The sequence below is a fragment of the Daldinia decipiens genome (genome assembly GCF_022478715.1).
Source record: "Daldinia decipiens strain CBS 113046 unplaced genomic scaffold F4813scaffold_17, whole genome shotgun sequence".
Taxonomy (NCBI): Eukaryota; Fungi; Ascomycota; class Sordariomycetes; order Xylariales; family Hypoxylaceae; genus Daldinia; species Daldinia decipiens.
In genome coordinates this window covers 212124-228543 of record NW_026054560.1, presented here as the reverse complement: position 1 = coordinate 228543, position 16420 = coordinate 212124, and the positions used below count along the sequence as shown (strand labels likewise).

Below are 16420 nucleotides of genomic sequence, written 5' to 3'. Positions count from 1 at the left end.
AAACTAAACCACCATACATAATATGTAAATCCAACGGCAAGGAAACAAAAAAGGCCTCGCCTGGTGGCTCCCGGTGGCGTGACACCTGCACAGTCGATCGCCATCTGAGACTGGTCTAGCGTTGCATCTCGATCCATAGTGCCCTGGTGCGTTTCCGTGAAAGCCGGGGGTGGCTTTGGGGAGAGCTGCAGGCAATTGAGGCTCTCAATGGTCCAAACTTCTCGTCTTCCCCCCTCTAAGGACACTTCCCGCCTTGACGCTCAGGGTAATGATGGACTTGACGAAACAGAGGGCCTATCAACTACCAGACGGTGTCTTGGCTTGGCTTAGAGATCGGTAAATCGAAATATGAGAGCTTCTCCAAGGCCGCCGTTTACATACTCCCTCGGAAGCCCAAGCGGTGGTAAGATAATATAATCGAGTAGGTATCTCATTCTTCACATAACACATAACACATAGCACATAACACATACAGAAAGGGGAAAGCTTTAATTACACAATCACGTCACGTCAAGTAGACGCCACTATACATTTTCCTAGTTATTTCACTGCTACCCTCGCGACGTTCGATGCTTTCGCCTTCCCGGCCTTCATCGGAAGTGCGGAGCTCCAAGTCTCCTATGTTGTCAGGGCAGCAGGGCCAGGCCCCTGCAAGCTCCGGCATTGCTTCAACGATGCTAGCTCTATCTGGTGCTAGTTACCCAGTTCCTCATTTAGACAGAACGTGGTCGAGCATTCGGTGGGGACCTATCATTACATAGTACACTATTTTCGAATCGCGCATCTTGTGTTAGCTCATCCGATGCTGCCGTGAGAGCCCTTCGAATGGTCGGTCGTTTCTTCACTGACATGGTCTGTTGGTTGGACTTCTCGTCGCCATTGCCGAGCCGTCTTTGCTGACCATACATACATATCCGGGCGTTAGTTACGCCCTCATGACCTTTCCCGCGATGGGATGGGAATAATAATCCATTGCCTCGGGCTTCTATGTAGAGCTATTTGTAGTATTTTGGGGTTATTATTTCCTAGCTATACACTACATAGAGATGAATGATTACCAATACGGACGGATAGATATTGTAAGTTTGCCACGTTCTCGTGGTAGTTTTCTCCACATCAGGGCTGAAGGATCGTCAACCATATTGGCTCGAGAACCATGTACTCCAGTCCAGCCCATGCCACAAACGCATCGCTAGAACCCGTCGTGGTCCGTCGCTCGCACCCTTCCGGCTTTTGTGGAAGCTTCCATCCATATGTACAAAATTTGCAATCATATGATCGTATGGCCGGAATACTTCGTGCGGATCTCGGCTTTGACCTATTGCTTCACTCTGGGATATTGACTCATCGCCAATTATTGGTCTCCGGCCCTCGCGATGATGCAACTATACAGCTTTGTATCTTAGATGTGAGCGCAAGGGGGCCGTCTCCTATATTATGAGCCTCGTCCCCCTTCGTCTTCTGACTCGTCTACCTCAGCTACTTAGCTACTCAGCTACTCAGCAAATCACAGCGACTACCGTGATCCAAAAGTTATATTAGAAAATTTCTCTACCTCTCACTTTGAAAGTGAAGAATTTTATTTTGAATACTCTCCGGCTTGCCTGGTAGATATTATCAAAACAGACCATAGACATGGGTGTCATATTCTATCGTGCGAACGAGGCTCTCTCGATCAACCCTCCAAGCGGCAGTGAGAAGCTGAGCGTTAACGGCAGCGACTGGTTATGGGCGGTGACGGCTATCTACGTTGTCTCTTTCATTATCTTCTACGCTACTAGCTTCGTAGCTCGATCTGGCGAGAAGATCTTCCATTACCTCTTTACCATCGCCCTCCTTGTCGGCTCCATCTCCTACTTCGCCATTGCTTCTGATCTCGCCTACGAGGTCATCCCGGTTATCAACTACAAGCCTACGGAGCTATGGACACGACAGATCTTCTGGGCTGAGTACGTCAACTGGGCCGTTAGCTTCCCCGTCGTCACTATCGCCCTTGGCCTCCTGAGCGGCGTCTCTTGGGCGACTATCCTTTACAATGTCGCCTTGGCATGGACCTGGTGAGTAGAACTCGTAGTATCCGATATAAATCTTCAACGTGTGTTAACAGATAGTAGGGTTATCTCTTACCTTGTCTCCGCCTTCACGACTTCCAACTACAAATGGGGTTTTTACGCTTTCGGAACCATCTCGTGGGTCCTTCTCGCGTTCAGCACCCTCTTCCACGGCACAACTTCTGCCAGGCGCGTCAATGTTGCCGGTGACCGTAAGTGACACCCTGAAGTAATTCATTATACCTCGATAGAATGGTGATTGCTAACTCTGGTATCGCAGACACCCTTCTTGCGGGATGGATCAACCTCCTCTGGCTCCTGTACCCGATCGCTTGGGGTCTATCCGACGGCGGCAACCGCATCGGCGTGACCCCCGGATACATCTTCTTCGGCATTCTGGACGTCCTCCTGGTCCCCGTCCTCTCCTTTGCCTTCCTCTTCCTTTCCCGAAGGTGGGACTACGGCAGGCTTAACATTGCCTTCACCCGATACGGCCGCGTCCACCAAGCCGGTGAATTCCCCGAGAAGACGGCTACCGCCCCCGCGGCGCCCGTCGTCGGCGAGCAGACGGCGTAAATAAAATAAACGGAGTACCGGCATGGATCGCGCGTTTTTGCCTGGTGAGTGCTGAGCGTTGCTTGCGGGCCCTCGGTGCTGTGCTTATGATACGCTCGAAATCCCCTCTCACCTAACCTCGTTTGGTGTCAACCATGGTAGGCTGGGCCTGTCACTCTTTACGACTATAATGACCGACGAATTGTGACGACCTGTATTGATTGGGATGCGGGATCGGTCGCGAATTGTTATGATATATATATATATACCCCTTCGCTCGTTTAGGAAGATGGATGGATGGACATTATACCCTTTGTAGTAATAAGTGTGGGTGTTGGGTGTGGTTGGGTTTAGTAGGTAGTCAGTCTAATAATATTAATGGGTAGTTGAGGTTAATAAATATCCCTTCGCTGTTCGGTATGGATGTTGCTTGATGTTGTTTTTTAGGTGAAGATGGTTCTGTCATTGGATTGACATGTTGTCTGGTGTTGTCTTATATGTAAGAACTTCATTCGTCCATATGATAGATAGCTATTGATCCTTTAGTTAGGGGTTCTGCTGTTTTTGTATGTACTATATATACTATTACACCATCGCACCGCATGAATTCATAGTACGCTAAGTAATGGTACGAAGATGATTCAATATTCTAAAGGGGCGATGCAATGGGATATGGGATGAGCTTTAGGGTCTACGAAGATGGCATCTACGCCTAGGCCAATAAGATTCATAATACCTAGGTCAGTTGTATGTGAATACCTAGGAAGATATCGCGCTCGGAGCTAAAAGCCTCGTATTGACATCTGCTCACCAGCCTACCAAAGCATAGCCTACCAGACACCAGCCCATCATCACCTCGATGCAGATTCTACTAGGTCAGGGCTATCTATATGTCCCCCCTTCATGACCTCCAGAAAAAGGGCAGCAAGGAGGCAGAAAAAAAAAAAGACTGGGTGCGAATCGAACTTATAAATTTCACTCTGATACCCTCCCCTCGAAGGGGCAAAAAGATTGGTTGCGGTGAGTGCGGATCGAACGCACGACCTTCAGATGTTAGAATGAAGTTTGACTTCAGTCTGACGCTCTCCCAACTGAGCTATCCCCGCGGGTTGATGACAGATTCATGCTTTATAGTGGACTATATTTTGGTTGCCCTTGGTGTGGCTTCGTGGCTAGCGGCGTTTAGGGCTGTACTATCGGGTGCTGCGGGTCTACATAAATGTAGGATTGTGGGGTTAGTGGGTATGAGATGGTTTCTCGGTGCTGAAGATTGTTTTTGCGGATTTGTGTAGGTAAGGTACCTCCTGTTGTGGTTCGATGGCGTGGAGTAATAGGTTAGGTAGGCTTAGGTGTGTAAAGTACCTAGGTTAGGTTCTGGGAATACCTACGTGGAGAGTGTGTTCACGGTGTAGCTTAGGCAATATGACGGGCATATCAAATGTTAAAGGGATAGATAGGATGGCAATAACAGCTAGTTAACCTAGATCTTACGATCGAAGAGCACAGGTGCTTGAATCATATCGGCAAAGTACACTTCGATGATGAACGGATGCCTTTTCAAAGCTGATCCGTTATAGATAATCTAGGATAGCAATTCCGAACATGAAACCCAACTAGATTTATAAACCTTTCCGACGAGCTGGTATTTCTAGAGGACCTCTTGAAGACGTTTGTCTAAATTACCTTTATAGAAATATACTTACTTGGAGTAGAAGTAGACCAGCTAACACCTAATATCTGCTGTACCTGTGGACTACACGGGTATGGGTATTGACTTCTTTCTCGCGCCCTTTTCCGAATAATGCATATTTTCTAGGGCCAGTATGTCGTAGATGTCTCAAAGGAAGCGAACTACATAGGTTACATGGTATGGCGAATTAAATCATTAGAGCAGCTCGATGGTAACACTTCCTAAACGTACGTACCTAAGGTTAGGTACCTAAAGAAGCGAAAATGCCATCCGGCAGGACATCGGGTCAGACTCGGAGAATTGCGCAGCCCCGCCACCAGTCTGCGGGGCAGTCTGTCTAGGTATGTAACTTTGCGCACCACCAAGCGCCACTAGAATATAACTGCAAAATCCGAGCCAGAACCTCAACCGAGGCACTAAGCCTCCTGCACTTTGCACTTTCCGAGAAATGGTAAGATGGCCGAGCGGTCTATGGCGGTAGATTCAAGAGTTTGACTCTTTACTCATCCAATGAGTTTCCTACTCCCGAAAGGGGCCGGGGTTCGAATCCCCGTCTTATCAAGGAAAATGCAATTATCTTTTTTTGACTTTGTGCAGATTGATTTTTTGTTGGTTGGTGTAGATACATTATTATTTATTAGCCAGCCTCAATTAAAATGAATCGCAAGACACGAACTGTTCGATATTCACATCTGCAATGAATTCTTTGCTGTCTCCTTGAATGTTATTTTCTTTTCTTTTCTTTTTGTTATTCTCTACAGTATGGCGTATAGAATGGCGGGTAGTGTCGCATCTTACGCGATTCTGCATGAAATATTCCTGTTATCCTATAACCTTTCCAACGTCATATTTACCCATGTAAGGTAAAGCTATGCTTACCTAGCTTACCGATTAAGTACAGCCATGGTCCTCAAGGAGCCAGGCAGGTGTATTTTGGATAGAACTTGTGGACTTACGAACTGCTCTCCCTAGCTATCGAGGAATCCTTGGTTACAAGCGAACAGACCTCACATGAGTTCAAACCTACCTTTGCGAATCCCAAGTTGCATGCCCTGGTACCCGATTAAGTTTACCATAACCTGTTTCTTGCCTCGTATCCGCCGTGATCGACAGGAGAGCTGCTGGGAAAGCTCCATGTAACAAAATATGATGATTCTATGAAGCATCTGAGTTTGGAATGGGTGTGAATAGTTGCCTTGCTTTATGAGTGACTCGCAGTCCCGTAGTGCCCGCGCTCGAGGCGGTTGCTTACCACCTTGTAATTATCCATACCCGCTGGACGTTAACGAATTCATTATCCTCATTATCATATCGGATGATCTTCAATCCTGCGCGCTCTTGTGCTTGAGGATCGTCCTAATATCAGGGAAGAGTGCTAATACCCATTTCACTCGTGCCGACAGACGCCAATTTCCGACGTGTCATAACGATGGCATCCCTAGTCCCCATCATCATCACCATCACCATCCCTTCGGTCCTCCTTCTCCACACAGCACCGTGCCGCGCGCAAGTCCTGGACGGAAAAGACGCCCCCGTGCCAGAGGACTTCCCCAAGGCATTCATCACCGCCATGGCCGTGGCCATCGTCAGCGTGGTGCTGCTGCTCACGCTGGTCTGCGTGCTCGCCCACTCCTGGCAACACATCCTGTGCCGGCACGGGCGAGCGACGTCCTCGGGCGTGCCCGAGCGCTGGCTCGACCCAGTCTTCGAGTGGCCGCAGCAGCTGCGCCCGCTGTCGAGGAGCAGTTACAGGCAGAGGAGGAAGAACCGCCGACGGCTGCGGGACAGGGTGAGGATGAGGATGGGATGGGGGGATAAGGGGGTGGGTGTGGGTGTGGGTGTGGGACAAGCAGTAAGACCAGACCTGGTGGTGGGAGGAGGAGTAGGAGTGGGAGGGGGGAGCCGTAATATGGGCTGGTAAGGAAGGGAGGGAGTGTGTATGGGGCCCGGGATGCGGATGTCAAGCACCGAAAAATGATCCCGGATACGCGCACTTCTCGGTACCGGGTGCGAGCCGCTAGCCGCTTGATATCTCATAGGCCTGCCATTGCGCGTGTTGGTGGCTTTGGAAGGGAGAGACGTCCCGTGTGCTAAATATGATATGACACGACGCTATTGCCGTTGCCTTGCCGTTGCCTTGCCTTGCCTTGCTTCTGCAGCAGCAAACAAGCCACATACATACATACATACATACATAGTGTAGACAGACGGGACCGACCTTGGGCTGAGCACTGGTCGTCTAGGACCCGTCCCGACATATCATAAAGTGAATGGGCTTGTTGGTTCCCGGTCAAGTTTGCTTTGCCGTTAAAAAAGCTCTGGCGATTAAAGAGTATTATTGTTTGATCACCAGGCCAGTGTGACAAACCTGGTTTCGGCTACTGAGAAAGCCGTGTGACTTGAGCGACGCAGATAACCGGGGTCTCGACATTTTGGTTGGGTGAGAAAAGAAAATTCTTCTTCTTTTTTTTTTTTTTGCTTGCCTGCGTGGACCGAGGCGTGGCTGGCTGGAAAGGAGTATATGCTGTCTGGCTGTCTTAGCTAGAAGCGCCGCTTAGGATGCTTACCTACTTGGTTATCTTGAGAATACTCTGCTACTTTTGGATGCAGTATATTTCGTATACATGGGAATCGATCTAGTGTAACCGGCCGTGCCGCATCTCGGACTTCAGACGGAGTGCTTTGGATACAGAGCTGGTATTAGGAGTGCCGCAATCGATGCCGGCTTCGGTATCTATCATATGTTATGTTCACAAAAGCGGGATACACCACATTGTTTCTTAGCCTAATTTCAAGCATCGCCGAGAGATCGAAGATCGACTCTCTCGTGAAGTGCTCACGCGATGGCGTACCTATTAAGAACTACGCCGTGGATTTCCTTAGTTGGCCAACTATTGGGAGGATCCTTCATTATCAAGTAAGACAGCTAAGACTGGAATTGATGACCCCCTACTATGCAATAGCCTCTGTTTCTTCAAAATGGCGCCAACAAAGGCTACACAGCAGATAACAAAAGACCTACTAGTCACGGTTACTATACCGGTCGTATTCCTTGATAGAATATCCTTATGTGGGTAGCCGGGATAGGTTTCACGCATCTCGGAGTCATGCTTACACATAAGTTTAGTACGGCTCCTCGACCGTTTGCGATTAAATACCCTCTCGACGTAGGCTCGAGGGTAGATGGTCTGTACTTAATATTTCGATACGGTCATGAGCGCGGATAGCAAATTGCCTGGCCACCATCGGGAACTCGGGAACATAGAGATAAAGTTCTCATGATGTCGTTGTAAAGTGACTCGTAATATTAAAATGTGCTTCTAGACCGCTCTGCCAACTTACCATGACCATGACACTATCACTAACAATCTGGCCATAAATGATGGCGGGAGTTGGTGTCAATAACCGCGTCATAAACCCATTCGACACGTATGCGGTATGTTAGGTAGACGACTGCGCGGCTGGCCACTGGCTTGGCTACGCGCGCGCGAGGCAAGGAAAGGAAAGTGTAAACGATGTTGCAAGACATACACGTGGACTGGAACGACCTCGTAAAGTATGTAAAAATGGAATATGCCTACATAACCTAATTAATTAGCGGTGGCGGGTTGGGACATGCGATGATTCAGCTTGGAAGGTTGGGTAGATTAGGTGCCTAGGTTAGGTCCAGTATGTCTGGATGTTGGTGGTTTTGATTTTGATTTTGATTTTGATTTTGATTTGCTAAAATAGTCATTCTTCTTGTCCTAGTCATTGCTGCTGTCCAACGGACTAAAGACCCTTGTAAACGTTATACATTTCTTGGAGCAACCGGTGCCGTTAGCTCGGGTTTCTTTATGTATGTAAGGGTAGGCTGTGTTATTACACATTGGCGAAGAATAATGGGCCTGTCGAGTCAGTATGTATTCCCAGAGCAAAGGACCGACAGGGTTTCGGCCGTACTTGTGCTATGTACATAGTATGCAATGACTTATATCCGTATGACCTATCACCATGTTAGACGTAGCTTCGGTGCCAACTAACCCCTAAGACTACATAAGACGAGCCCTTCCTGATAAGTTAATAAGTGGACCTCTGACCCGTCCCGGGCTTGAGAGCTTAGAGCTTGAGAATCGCTACCCCGACTTCGACAAAGTTAAACCTTACGTAGTAACCGTAAGTAGTGGCAGCACGTCATCTCATCTTGACACCAGCCAAGTTGTGGTGCCGAGCTTATTTCTAGGTGCCGCTTGTCAATGTCAACGTGGACGTGGGAGCTTCGCATAGTAAGACTTGGTTCCAACGCCCGTGGAAATCTTAAATTCTTGAGTCCCTGACTCCATGGAGATATGCAGCGCATAGGCCAATTGACGTATCAGATGATATAGATCCACTCAGTCCTTGTTTCTGATCTTCGGCCTTAAGCACGTTTGCGCCGATGGGGTCGAGTGGATAGTGATTGGCATCCCGGGTGTCTGGGTCCGTAAATTGTTGTAAGTGTTGTGAATGGTCACTGTAGGTAACTACATAGTAGAAATATCCACGGTTATGTAACTTGTTAAGTCGATATTATTAGCTGTCCCTTAGGTACCTAACAAGCTTTTGAATGGAACCAAATTTTGCTCTCGGTAGGAAGGTTGTCGATTGACATCTTGTCATTTATCCTTATTGGGGACAGAAACAGAATGTATGATCTCGGTGAGAACTTTGAAAGCTTTCAGCGGCACAGCGCTTAAAATATGGATGACTTAAGCCTATTTTAGTATCATAATTCGTTACTTCCGAGACAAGCCACTTAAAATAACACTAAACGGCATTTAACCTTAGCTCTGGTACGTACTACATACATACTTGTAGCAAACCACCTTTATTATTAGTAGACATTAGCGTGAAAACTACAGCTACTATGTACAATATGTACAAAGTAAGATTCGGTATGCAAGTTTAAAGCAGAGAGTTTCATATTTGGAACAAAAGATTATTTAACGTCATTCAGTCGGTCTTATTAAGAATATAAGAAATATAAATATCATAGTTATAGCAAGATAAAGATTTCGGCGAAAAGATAAGACCATTCGGGTTCTACCCGCAATGCGTTGAAACCCATGTGGTAATGCCACTTGATTTCATACATGATACCCAGGTGAGCTTTACCCAGGTATATTGCATCTAGTGTAATATATTTGCGATCCACCGTCCCAGAAGAAAAGGTGGCTAATACGAAAGAGGGATAGAGGCTATTTAAACATCTGCTGTTGGAGTAAAGGGCATATACGAAATTAGGCACTTAGGTAATTAGGTACCTACACAAGTCAGGTATGTAAACGGACGTACGTTGGCTTTAAAGAATGGTTCTAAACGATCGGTCATTTCGGTTGCAACTTTAATCTCCAAATAAGAATAAGAAAGATCGCCAAGCACTACCTACTAATTGCTAAAAATTGAGTCTTAAAAAAAAAAAAAAAAAAAGTAAAAATTTGATGTCTCATGGATCGAATGCCTTCTTTTTCCTACCTAATTAGTCGTAGTGTTAGGTATATTAAAAAGTGCTAATAGTTAAGCATTTTCTTTTTCTTCCGCTTGAATACATCCACGTAAGCAAACAACTAACTTAAACATTCCATTGTAACTATTTTGTGTGGATAGAACTCGAACCTGCCCTCGAGTAGATGCGAAGCACGCATCTATTATACCTACCTTATAATACATATTTTGCGCTAGCGTACGGGAAGGGAACATGGTATTTAGCATCGCCTAAAGGCCTGATCTGCTAGTTAGTGCTCCATGCATGTTACTGCAAATGTCGGCTCTACCCGCGGTTACGGGAATGGGGGAACTAGGTCCCGTTAAATATTTTGGCGCCTCTCTGAAGTGGCAGAGTGGCCGAAAACTTTTGCGAGACATTGGCCTCTTTAAAACGCGAACCGTTCAGAAAAACTTCAGACGATGGAAAATCCTGGCTCGTGGTAGACCCGCTGGTTGGCCGGTTGCGTTGTTGCGGCGCTGCGACTCCACCGGTTTATACACTGCATCGCCGCGGAACCTGCACGGGTCTGCACGCCTATGTAAGAAGCAGCATAAATTTTACACAGTACGAGATATTATATACTAACACCGTCTCCGGTCCAAGGAGACGGGACTGGCTTAACCTGAAGTTCTTGGCTTTGTTGAATAAATCCATTCGGGGATTTGCTGCCGGGTTGAAATTGAGTGGAGGACCTTCCATTCTTATACAAGCCGCTTGGTCAGAATGTTCCAGGTACCCCTGTCCTTGGGAGTTCTGGGACGGGTGCTGCTTAACCTTACAGTGTGGGCATGACTTCCCAAGACAGGGACAGGCGATGAGAGGGTGGTGGGTATCATGGTGGGGCTTAGAATCCACTTGGGGGTGGGGGATACTATATCTCATTGGTGAAACTCGACCCACAGGTAGGGAACCCGATGCAATCATCTCCACTCCCCTCTGCCTGCTTCCCCCCCCCGTGCCTCCCCGTACTAACTACTATGTAATCCCCCCGGTTGATTTTGCTCGGGCCAATCCCATGTCCCTTGCACTCGTGCTATCGCCCAATCTGCCAAATGCCCTCTCAAGCGCTACCATAGGCTCCCACGTTCTAAACTAGTCCACTCTCAGCATCCACACAACTGGCTTCTCCCCTTCTCTGGGCGCCCGGCCCGGCTCTTCTTTTCCCTCTTTTTCCTCGCACATCAAACTTTCCATCCCATCATTCTGACGACTCGGACGACTCGGACGACAAACTCGCCAGCAACCGTCTGCTTCTTGTTTGTGGGCCTCGTCGTCGGCCAGAATCAAGATACTTCTGACCGTCGAGCTGAGTCGATCCTGGCCACCCACGAAATCAAGGCAGCGAGACAAAGTTCCAGGGAAGCAACTGCTAAAACTCCAGGTCACATCTGCTTTTAATCTCTACCGTCATCGTTCCCGACCGTTCGCATCGTTCTCGAGTTGCCTCGCGCTAGAAGCCAGTGTATTGGGTTCCCTACTAAACAAACTTCGCCCTCGACCCAGTTTGACGGATTCCTTTTTATCTGTTTCGCCTGCCAGTTTTTTTTCGTTTATGCCCGCGATCAAGTTAAACCTAATTCCGCTTGTCTGGTTCTGGTCCTCTTTCACCTGACGGACCGAATTTCTGGGACCGTGGGATCGCTGGTAGGATTTAGTTTTGGGAATACATCAAATTCCCCATATCATTACATACGTTATTTTTTTTTCCCCCTCTGAAGTAGAATGTCCACAATGCTTCCTATTCAGGTATGTCGCAATCATAGTCGAGCCCAATACCATTTGGGCAATACCACTCCGTCTTGTCGCGATGCCGTGCAATTGGTCTCCGTTTTGAACACTTTTTCGAACGATTATCAGGCGTCGGCGCATTATCGTGATTATTGCATGCTGATTTGATTATGATATAGCCCGAGTCAAATCTGGTGAATGTCATTATCCCTCAGGCAGAACCGAAAATGTTCGCTCGCGAGCAGCGCATTACGAGGGGTGGTAGACATTTATGGTACCAATTGGATGTTCTGCAGCAGCCCGAACGTGCGAGAGCATGTGGTTCCGGACCCAAGTGTATGGAAAGCCACTTACAATGTTTCTGACCAATACCGAGTCTCAAATGTGACTAACCAAGAAACAGCTTCTGCCGACCGTCGGCCAGTCGATCCGCCGCCTGTTGTGACCCTAAGGGTCTTTGAAGGAGAGCATTTCGAAGGTGCTAGGGATATCACGTTCGACTATAATGTCGATTTCTTCTGTTACGCCTCGCTTGAGCATGCCCGCCCCATGGCCCACGGCAGGGTGCAAACCCCGGCAGCCACGTCGCCTCCCGTACTTACCGGATTCCCAGTATCGGGATGCTGTTACCTCGACCGACCGGACCCAGCTGGGTACTTTTTATTCCCGGATCTTTCAGTTCGCCACGAAGGACGTTATCGCTTGGTGTTCAGTTTGTACGAGTTGATTAAAGAGGAGCAAGACCAGGACCGAGATGCGCCCCTTCCGGATCACGATGATGGGATGTCAGATCTTAGTGCAGGAAATGCCAACCACCGAATGGACCTTAGGTCATCAGATTTCATCGTCTATAGCGCGAAGAAGTTTCCCGGATTAACCGAGAGTACCTCCCTGAGCCGCACGGTTGCCGAGCAAGGTTGTCGAGTCCGTATCCGTCGAGATGTTCGCATGAGACGTCGCGACACCAAGGCATCTGCAGCTAGCGAATATGACAACAATGCGGAAGAGGAGTACGCTCGACGTCAAAGACATAGAACACAAACTCCTGAAGCCTATCGTGCTCGGTCTATGAGTAACTCGAGCATGGATCGTGCCTCGTATGCACCGGAGCACCCGCGGCGCCCTTCGAATGCTGAATATGGCCCGCCGCCACCGTTATATCAAAATAGCCAAGCTCCTTCGACTATGCTCAACTTCGGACATGGTGGAAATACAGGTTTCGCTCAGCCTTATGGACCTGCACCATCTTCTAGCCAATCGACTCCCGTGTCTCCTGCGGCATCGATATTCCCTCAGAGTAACAACTTCCCACCACCGCCGCCATCACCTAGTTATGCACCTCCGGGCTATCCTCATTATGAATCCCCTGTTAGTGATCCAGATCTTAGGAGAAGATCTTCATCCAGTTACTCGACAATCTCGGCTAAACCAACGGCCCCGTATCCACTGTCCCGAGCACCTACTCGGCCGCCCACCTCCTCTTCCGTCGGGCCCATGCCTCCACTTTCTGCTATAATCGCAAGCCCGAAAATGTCTCCAAGTTATTATCCTGATCGTTCCGGCTCAATATCGGCACTGCCTAGACCGATGTATCCACATATCGAGTCTCGACCTGTGAAGCGCTCAATCGATGAGCTTACATCTAATTCCCAACAGGGCCGTAATGTCAACGGCGACCGTCCTACGATAGACTATCCTGGAGTTCCATTTTATAGACGGGCCGACGGTTCGCAGCGGCCAGCCGCATTCCCCGATTCCATCGCGTAACGATTATAGCATATTTACGGATGTTCTTTTTCTTCCACTGACAATATCAACGGTCTGCATTGGCGTTGGGTGTTGATCGGCACCCATGACTTTTGCAGTTTGCTTTTTGTATATACTCTAGGGGACTGTACTGGATTGACGGCTGCACTTTTTATTCCCATGTTCCCGCTATTTTTATTTTTTATTTTTTTTTACCTTACCACTCATTTGCATTACGTACATCATTTTAGCATACCAGGCTTTGTTTGCCGGGATGTCTCGCGATGTTTACGCATTTTCCTTTCACATACAAACACTTACATCATCGGATTGCTTAGAAATTACTATGATTACAAGATTTCTGCATATGCCAAAGCAGAAGGTTACAAGGCGGTACTGAACGGCTGGGGTTGGTTCACCGAAGGCGCAGCAATGATTGTAGAGCATACCCGGTGAGTTGGCAGTTGGCGGTCGGCGATATCACAATACCGTTATTATTAGGCTGGAATCATGTTCCAAATTTTCATGTGTTGGTGTAAGGGATTCCAGTGAGTACAGCGGTGCTTTTGTACATATATGGACAAATAAATATATGAATCATGATGGTTGTTGTCATGATCAGCAAATACGACCAAATATGCATTTAGCGTGAACTGGCAGAGGGGTCATTGCATGTGTACCAAAGAATTTGACTTTACGGAACCTCGAGTTGCTGTATGTATGGTAGCTCTGGGAATCCAACCTCCCCATATCGCACCTGGCCGCCAGAGTACATAAACGGCAGCCTTTCTATTGAAGTTCACGATTCTTCCCTAAGCGGTTGCAGAATCTTTTCCTTGCTCGAAAGGGGTTTTCCCATGGCGGTCCTTCAATTCGTTTACGGTAATTGATTCTGAAATAGGAGTGTTAGTTCAGTGTTAGTTCACCTCATAGCAACGGGTATTGTACCTAGTTTCATGCACCTCCCCAGTTAGGTTAATGTTCTTACTAGTTTCATTTAACTAGCATAAAACTAACATAAAATAGGCAAGATTCGTTGGCGGGTAATTAGCCCTAGCTTGCATACATATGAGCATTCGGTTGCCCCCCCGACCCACCGGTAATTGCAGCTGGGGTAGCAACAGATTGGCTGCAGCTTACAATGTAAACATACGCTCTATCCTCTATCCTCTATCCTTTATCCCAACCTGGGGTTCAATTCTTGTTTTTCATACCGCTCTTCTAATGATTCCTTTAGCCGCCAGACTTGCCTTCTCGAAGCACTCATCATAGTCGTCGCCATTATGGCCTTCGATATTTCTAGGCCCTCAACACAGAATGGCGGCTCCCGTCCACCTACTTCACGTTTTGTCGAGGGTTCTATGAACGATCGAGTCAGCGCTGCACCACCCAAACAGTTCCTCGAGCCCGGCCAGCTCAAAGAATACGAAAAGCAGTTCTACGCTGAGCCGTCAATATTTCAACGAGATGCACGCAAGACACGCCGGCCGTTCTCCGAGAGCAGCATGTCTCCGCGAGCCAAGCTGCAAGACCACATCATCACTCATAGGAAATCCACGGGCTTCTTTGGCCGAGTTCGGGATGCCTTGGGATGGAGCTCTTCGTCGTCGTCGTCTTCTCGGAGCAGTGGTAGCACGCACAAGATGGAGCAAGTGAGGAAACATAAAAGTCTTCAAGAACCACTTCACCGTCGATCCCCTCCAGCACCGCAACCGGAACATCTCCGAGCTGCTAAATCCCACTCTGAGATGTATAACTTCCCGGATCTGCCCAACTTGGGTAACGGTGCCACCCGCCCATCGAGGGAAGATGTCTTAGAATCATACAACCAATTAATGGCGAGCGGCTTCTTTCAATCTCACGCCATACACTCCACCCGCCACGCCGCTCCAGGAAGCCGTGGTCGTGATCGCTATTCTACGCCGCCCATGCCTTCGATACCAGGCTCCGGACCTTGCTCTCCACAACCTCCTCCGCGTACCTCTTCCATAGACGCCACCAATTTTTTCAGGGCGCCTAGGTTTCCTGGCTCGCCATTAAGGGCAAGCTTTCAAGGACGCAGAATCGAAACACCGGAGCCAGAGGACGAGCCGATGCATATGCCAGACGCCTATGATACTCGTCGTCCTACTCTCCGTAGCCGCAAACGCAGCAGATTAGATACGGAAGACCCAGCAAGCGTCGAGGCACCAGGAATGTCTACGTCGTCATCTTTTGTCGAACCGCTTAAGAGGGTAGCAAAGAAACTACGCAAGATGCCGTCTCCCATTAAGGATTTGCAGATGTCTGATAGTTTCCTCCAATTCCCGCCGTCGCCCACAATTTCCACCCGTAGTACCTCGTACTTGAAGGAGATAGCTGGCCGCATGCGATCGTCGTCTCCAGCACCGGCACCGGTACCGATACTAGTACCAGTATCTCGAGAGATGGTTGGCAGGCGGGTTGAGCGGATTGAGAAACAACACCCGCATAGATCTCCCTCTAATAGCAGCCGAGACGGCAATAGACTGCGAAAGCGCGGCAAGTCGTCATCTCTGCGATCGCGGGCCTCATCGACAGAATCCGAAAATTGGGAAGTTCTCGGGGACCGCTCGTCTATGGAGGACGTCCGACAAGACGAGATGGATGTATTCCCCCCACGATCACGAGAGCTCCCAGGTCTAAGCGTCGTGCCCGATGCAAACCGTGGCATTCCTATGGTCCCGCGTATCCCAGACCAGTACAGCTACCACAAGCCCCGTATCTACTACCACCAAGACGAGAATATGGGGGCAAATTGCTTTTATGGAGAGGCGCTATAAGGGTTTCGTTCCCACGACAACTGACCAAGCGGCAGAAGTGAAACGGACAACACGACGATTTGACGACTTTTCTGGATCCGTTGTACGATGATTATGACTGATACGAAAGAGCAAAAAAAGCGATCACAGAACCATCATTGGGAAATCGCGGCGTTTAATTCCTATTCCGGGCGGATTATATTTGATTCTCTTTTCCTTGTGTTTTTCCTTGCTCATGATGACGAAAAAAATACTCCTGGTTACGAAGATTTACGACTTTTCCCTTCCTGATTTCCCTCCTGCTTCTTCCAACATACCCCCAACGTACCGGGACTCGAATGGAAAAAATGGCGATGGATATACC

The 16420-nt window shown here is 48.3% G+C and overlaps 4 protein-coding genes and 2 non-coding genes across 6 annotated transcripts; 5 read left to right on the top strand and 1 right to left on the bottom strand.

Moving 5' to 3' along the window:
• Nucleotides 1-1538: 1538 nt before the first annotated feature.
• F4813DRAFT_76439 (family A G protein-coupled receptor-like protein) lies at nucleotides 1539-3036 on the top strand. The gene is made up of 3 exons (XM_049248880.1): nucleotides 1539-2057; nucleotides 2115-2263; nucleotides 2332-3036. Exons 1-3 carry the CDS (start codon nucleotides 1636-1638, stop codon nucleotides 2625-2627), a joined length of 867 nt encoding a protein of 288 aa, XP_049099402.1. The 5' UTR covers nucleotides 1539-1635; the 3' UTR covers nucleotides 2628-3036.
• Nucleotides 3037-3622: 586 nt separating this feature from the next.
• Nucleotides 3623-3712, bottom strand: F4813DRAFT_t74. The gene has a single exon. It is a non-coding gene; the product is annotated as a tRNA-Phe (tRNA).
• Nucleotides 3713-4746: 1034 nt separating this feature from the next.
• On the top strand, nucleotides 4747-4857 carry F4813DRAFT_t78. Its single transcript has one exon. It is a non-coding gene; the product is annotated as a tRNA-Leu (tRNA).
• Nucleotides 4858-5725: 868 nt separating this feature from the next.
• On the top strand, nucleotides 5726-6217 carry F4813DRAFT_389612 (uncharacterized protein; the record flags this gene model as incomplete). Its single annotated transcript, XM_049246865.1, has 1 exon — nucleotides 5726-6217. One exon carries the CDS (start codon nucleotides 5726-5728, stop codon nucleotides 6215-6217), a length of 492 nt encoding a protein of 163 aa, XP_049099401.1.
• Nucleotides 6218-11211: 4994 nt separating this feature from the next.
• F4813DRAFT_76352 (velvet factor-domain-containing protein) lies at nucleotides 11212-13535 on the top strand. The gene is made up of 3 exons (XM_049248879.1): nucleotides 11212-11548; nucleotides 11710-11866; nucleotides 11934-13535. The coding sequence occupies exons 1-3, from the start codon at nucleotides 11525-11527 to the stop codon at nucleotides 13295-13297; spliced, it is 1545 nt and encodes a 514-aa protein (XP_049099400.1). The 5' UTR covers nucleotides 11212-11524; the 3' UTR covers nucleotides 13298-13535.
• A 513-nt stretch (nucleotides 13536-14048) lies between these two features.
• Nucleotides 14049-16184, top strand: F4813DRAFT_76326 (uncharacterized protein). Its single transcript, XM_049248878.1, has 3 exons — nucleotides 14049-14192; nucleotides 14303-14419; nucleotides 14514-16184. The coding sequence occupies exon 3, from the start codon at nucleotides 14560-14562 to the stop codon at nucleotides 16075-16077; it is 1518 nt and encodes a 505-aa protein (XP_049099399.1). The 5' UTR covers nucleotides 14049-14192; nucleotides 14303-14419; nucleotides 14514-14559; the 3' UTR covers nucleotides 16078-16184.
• Nucleotides 16185-16420: the final 236 nt, after the last annotated feature.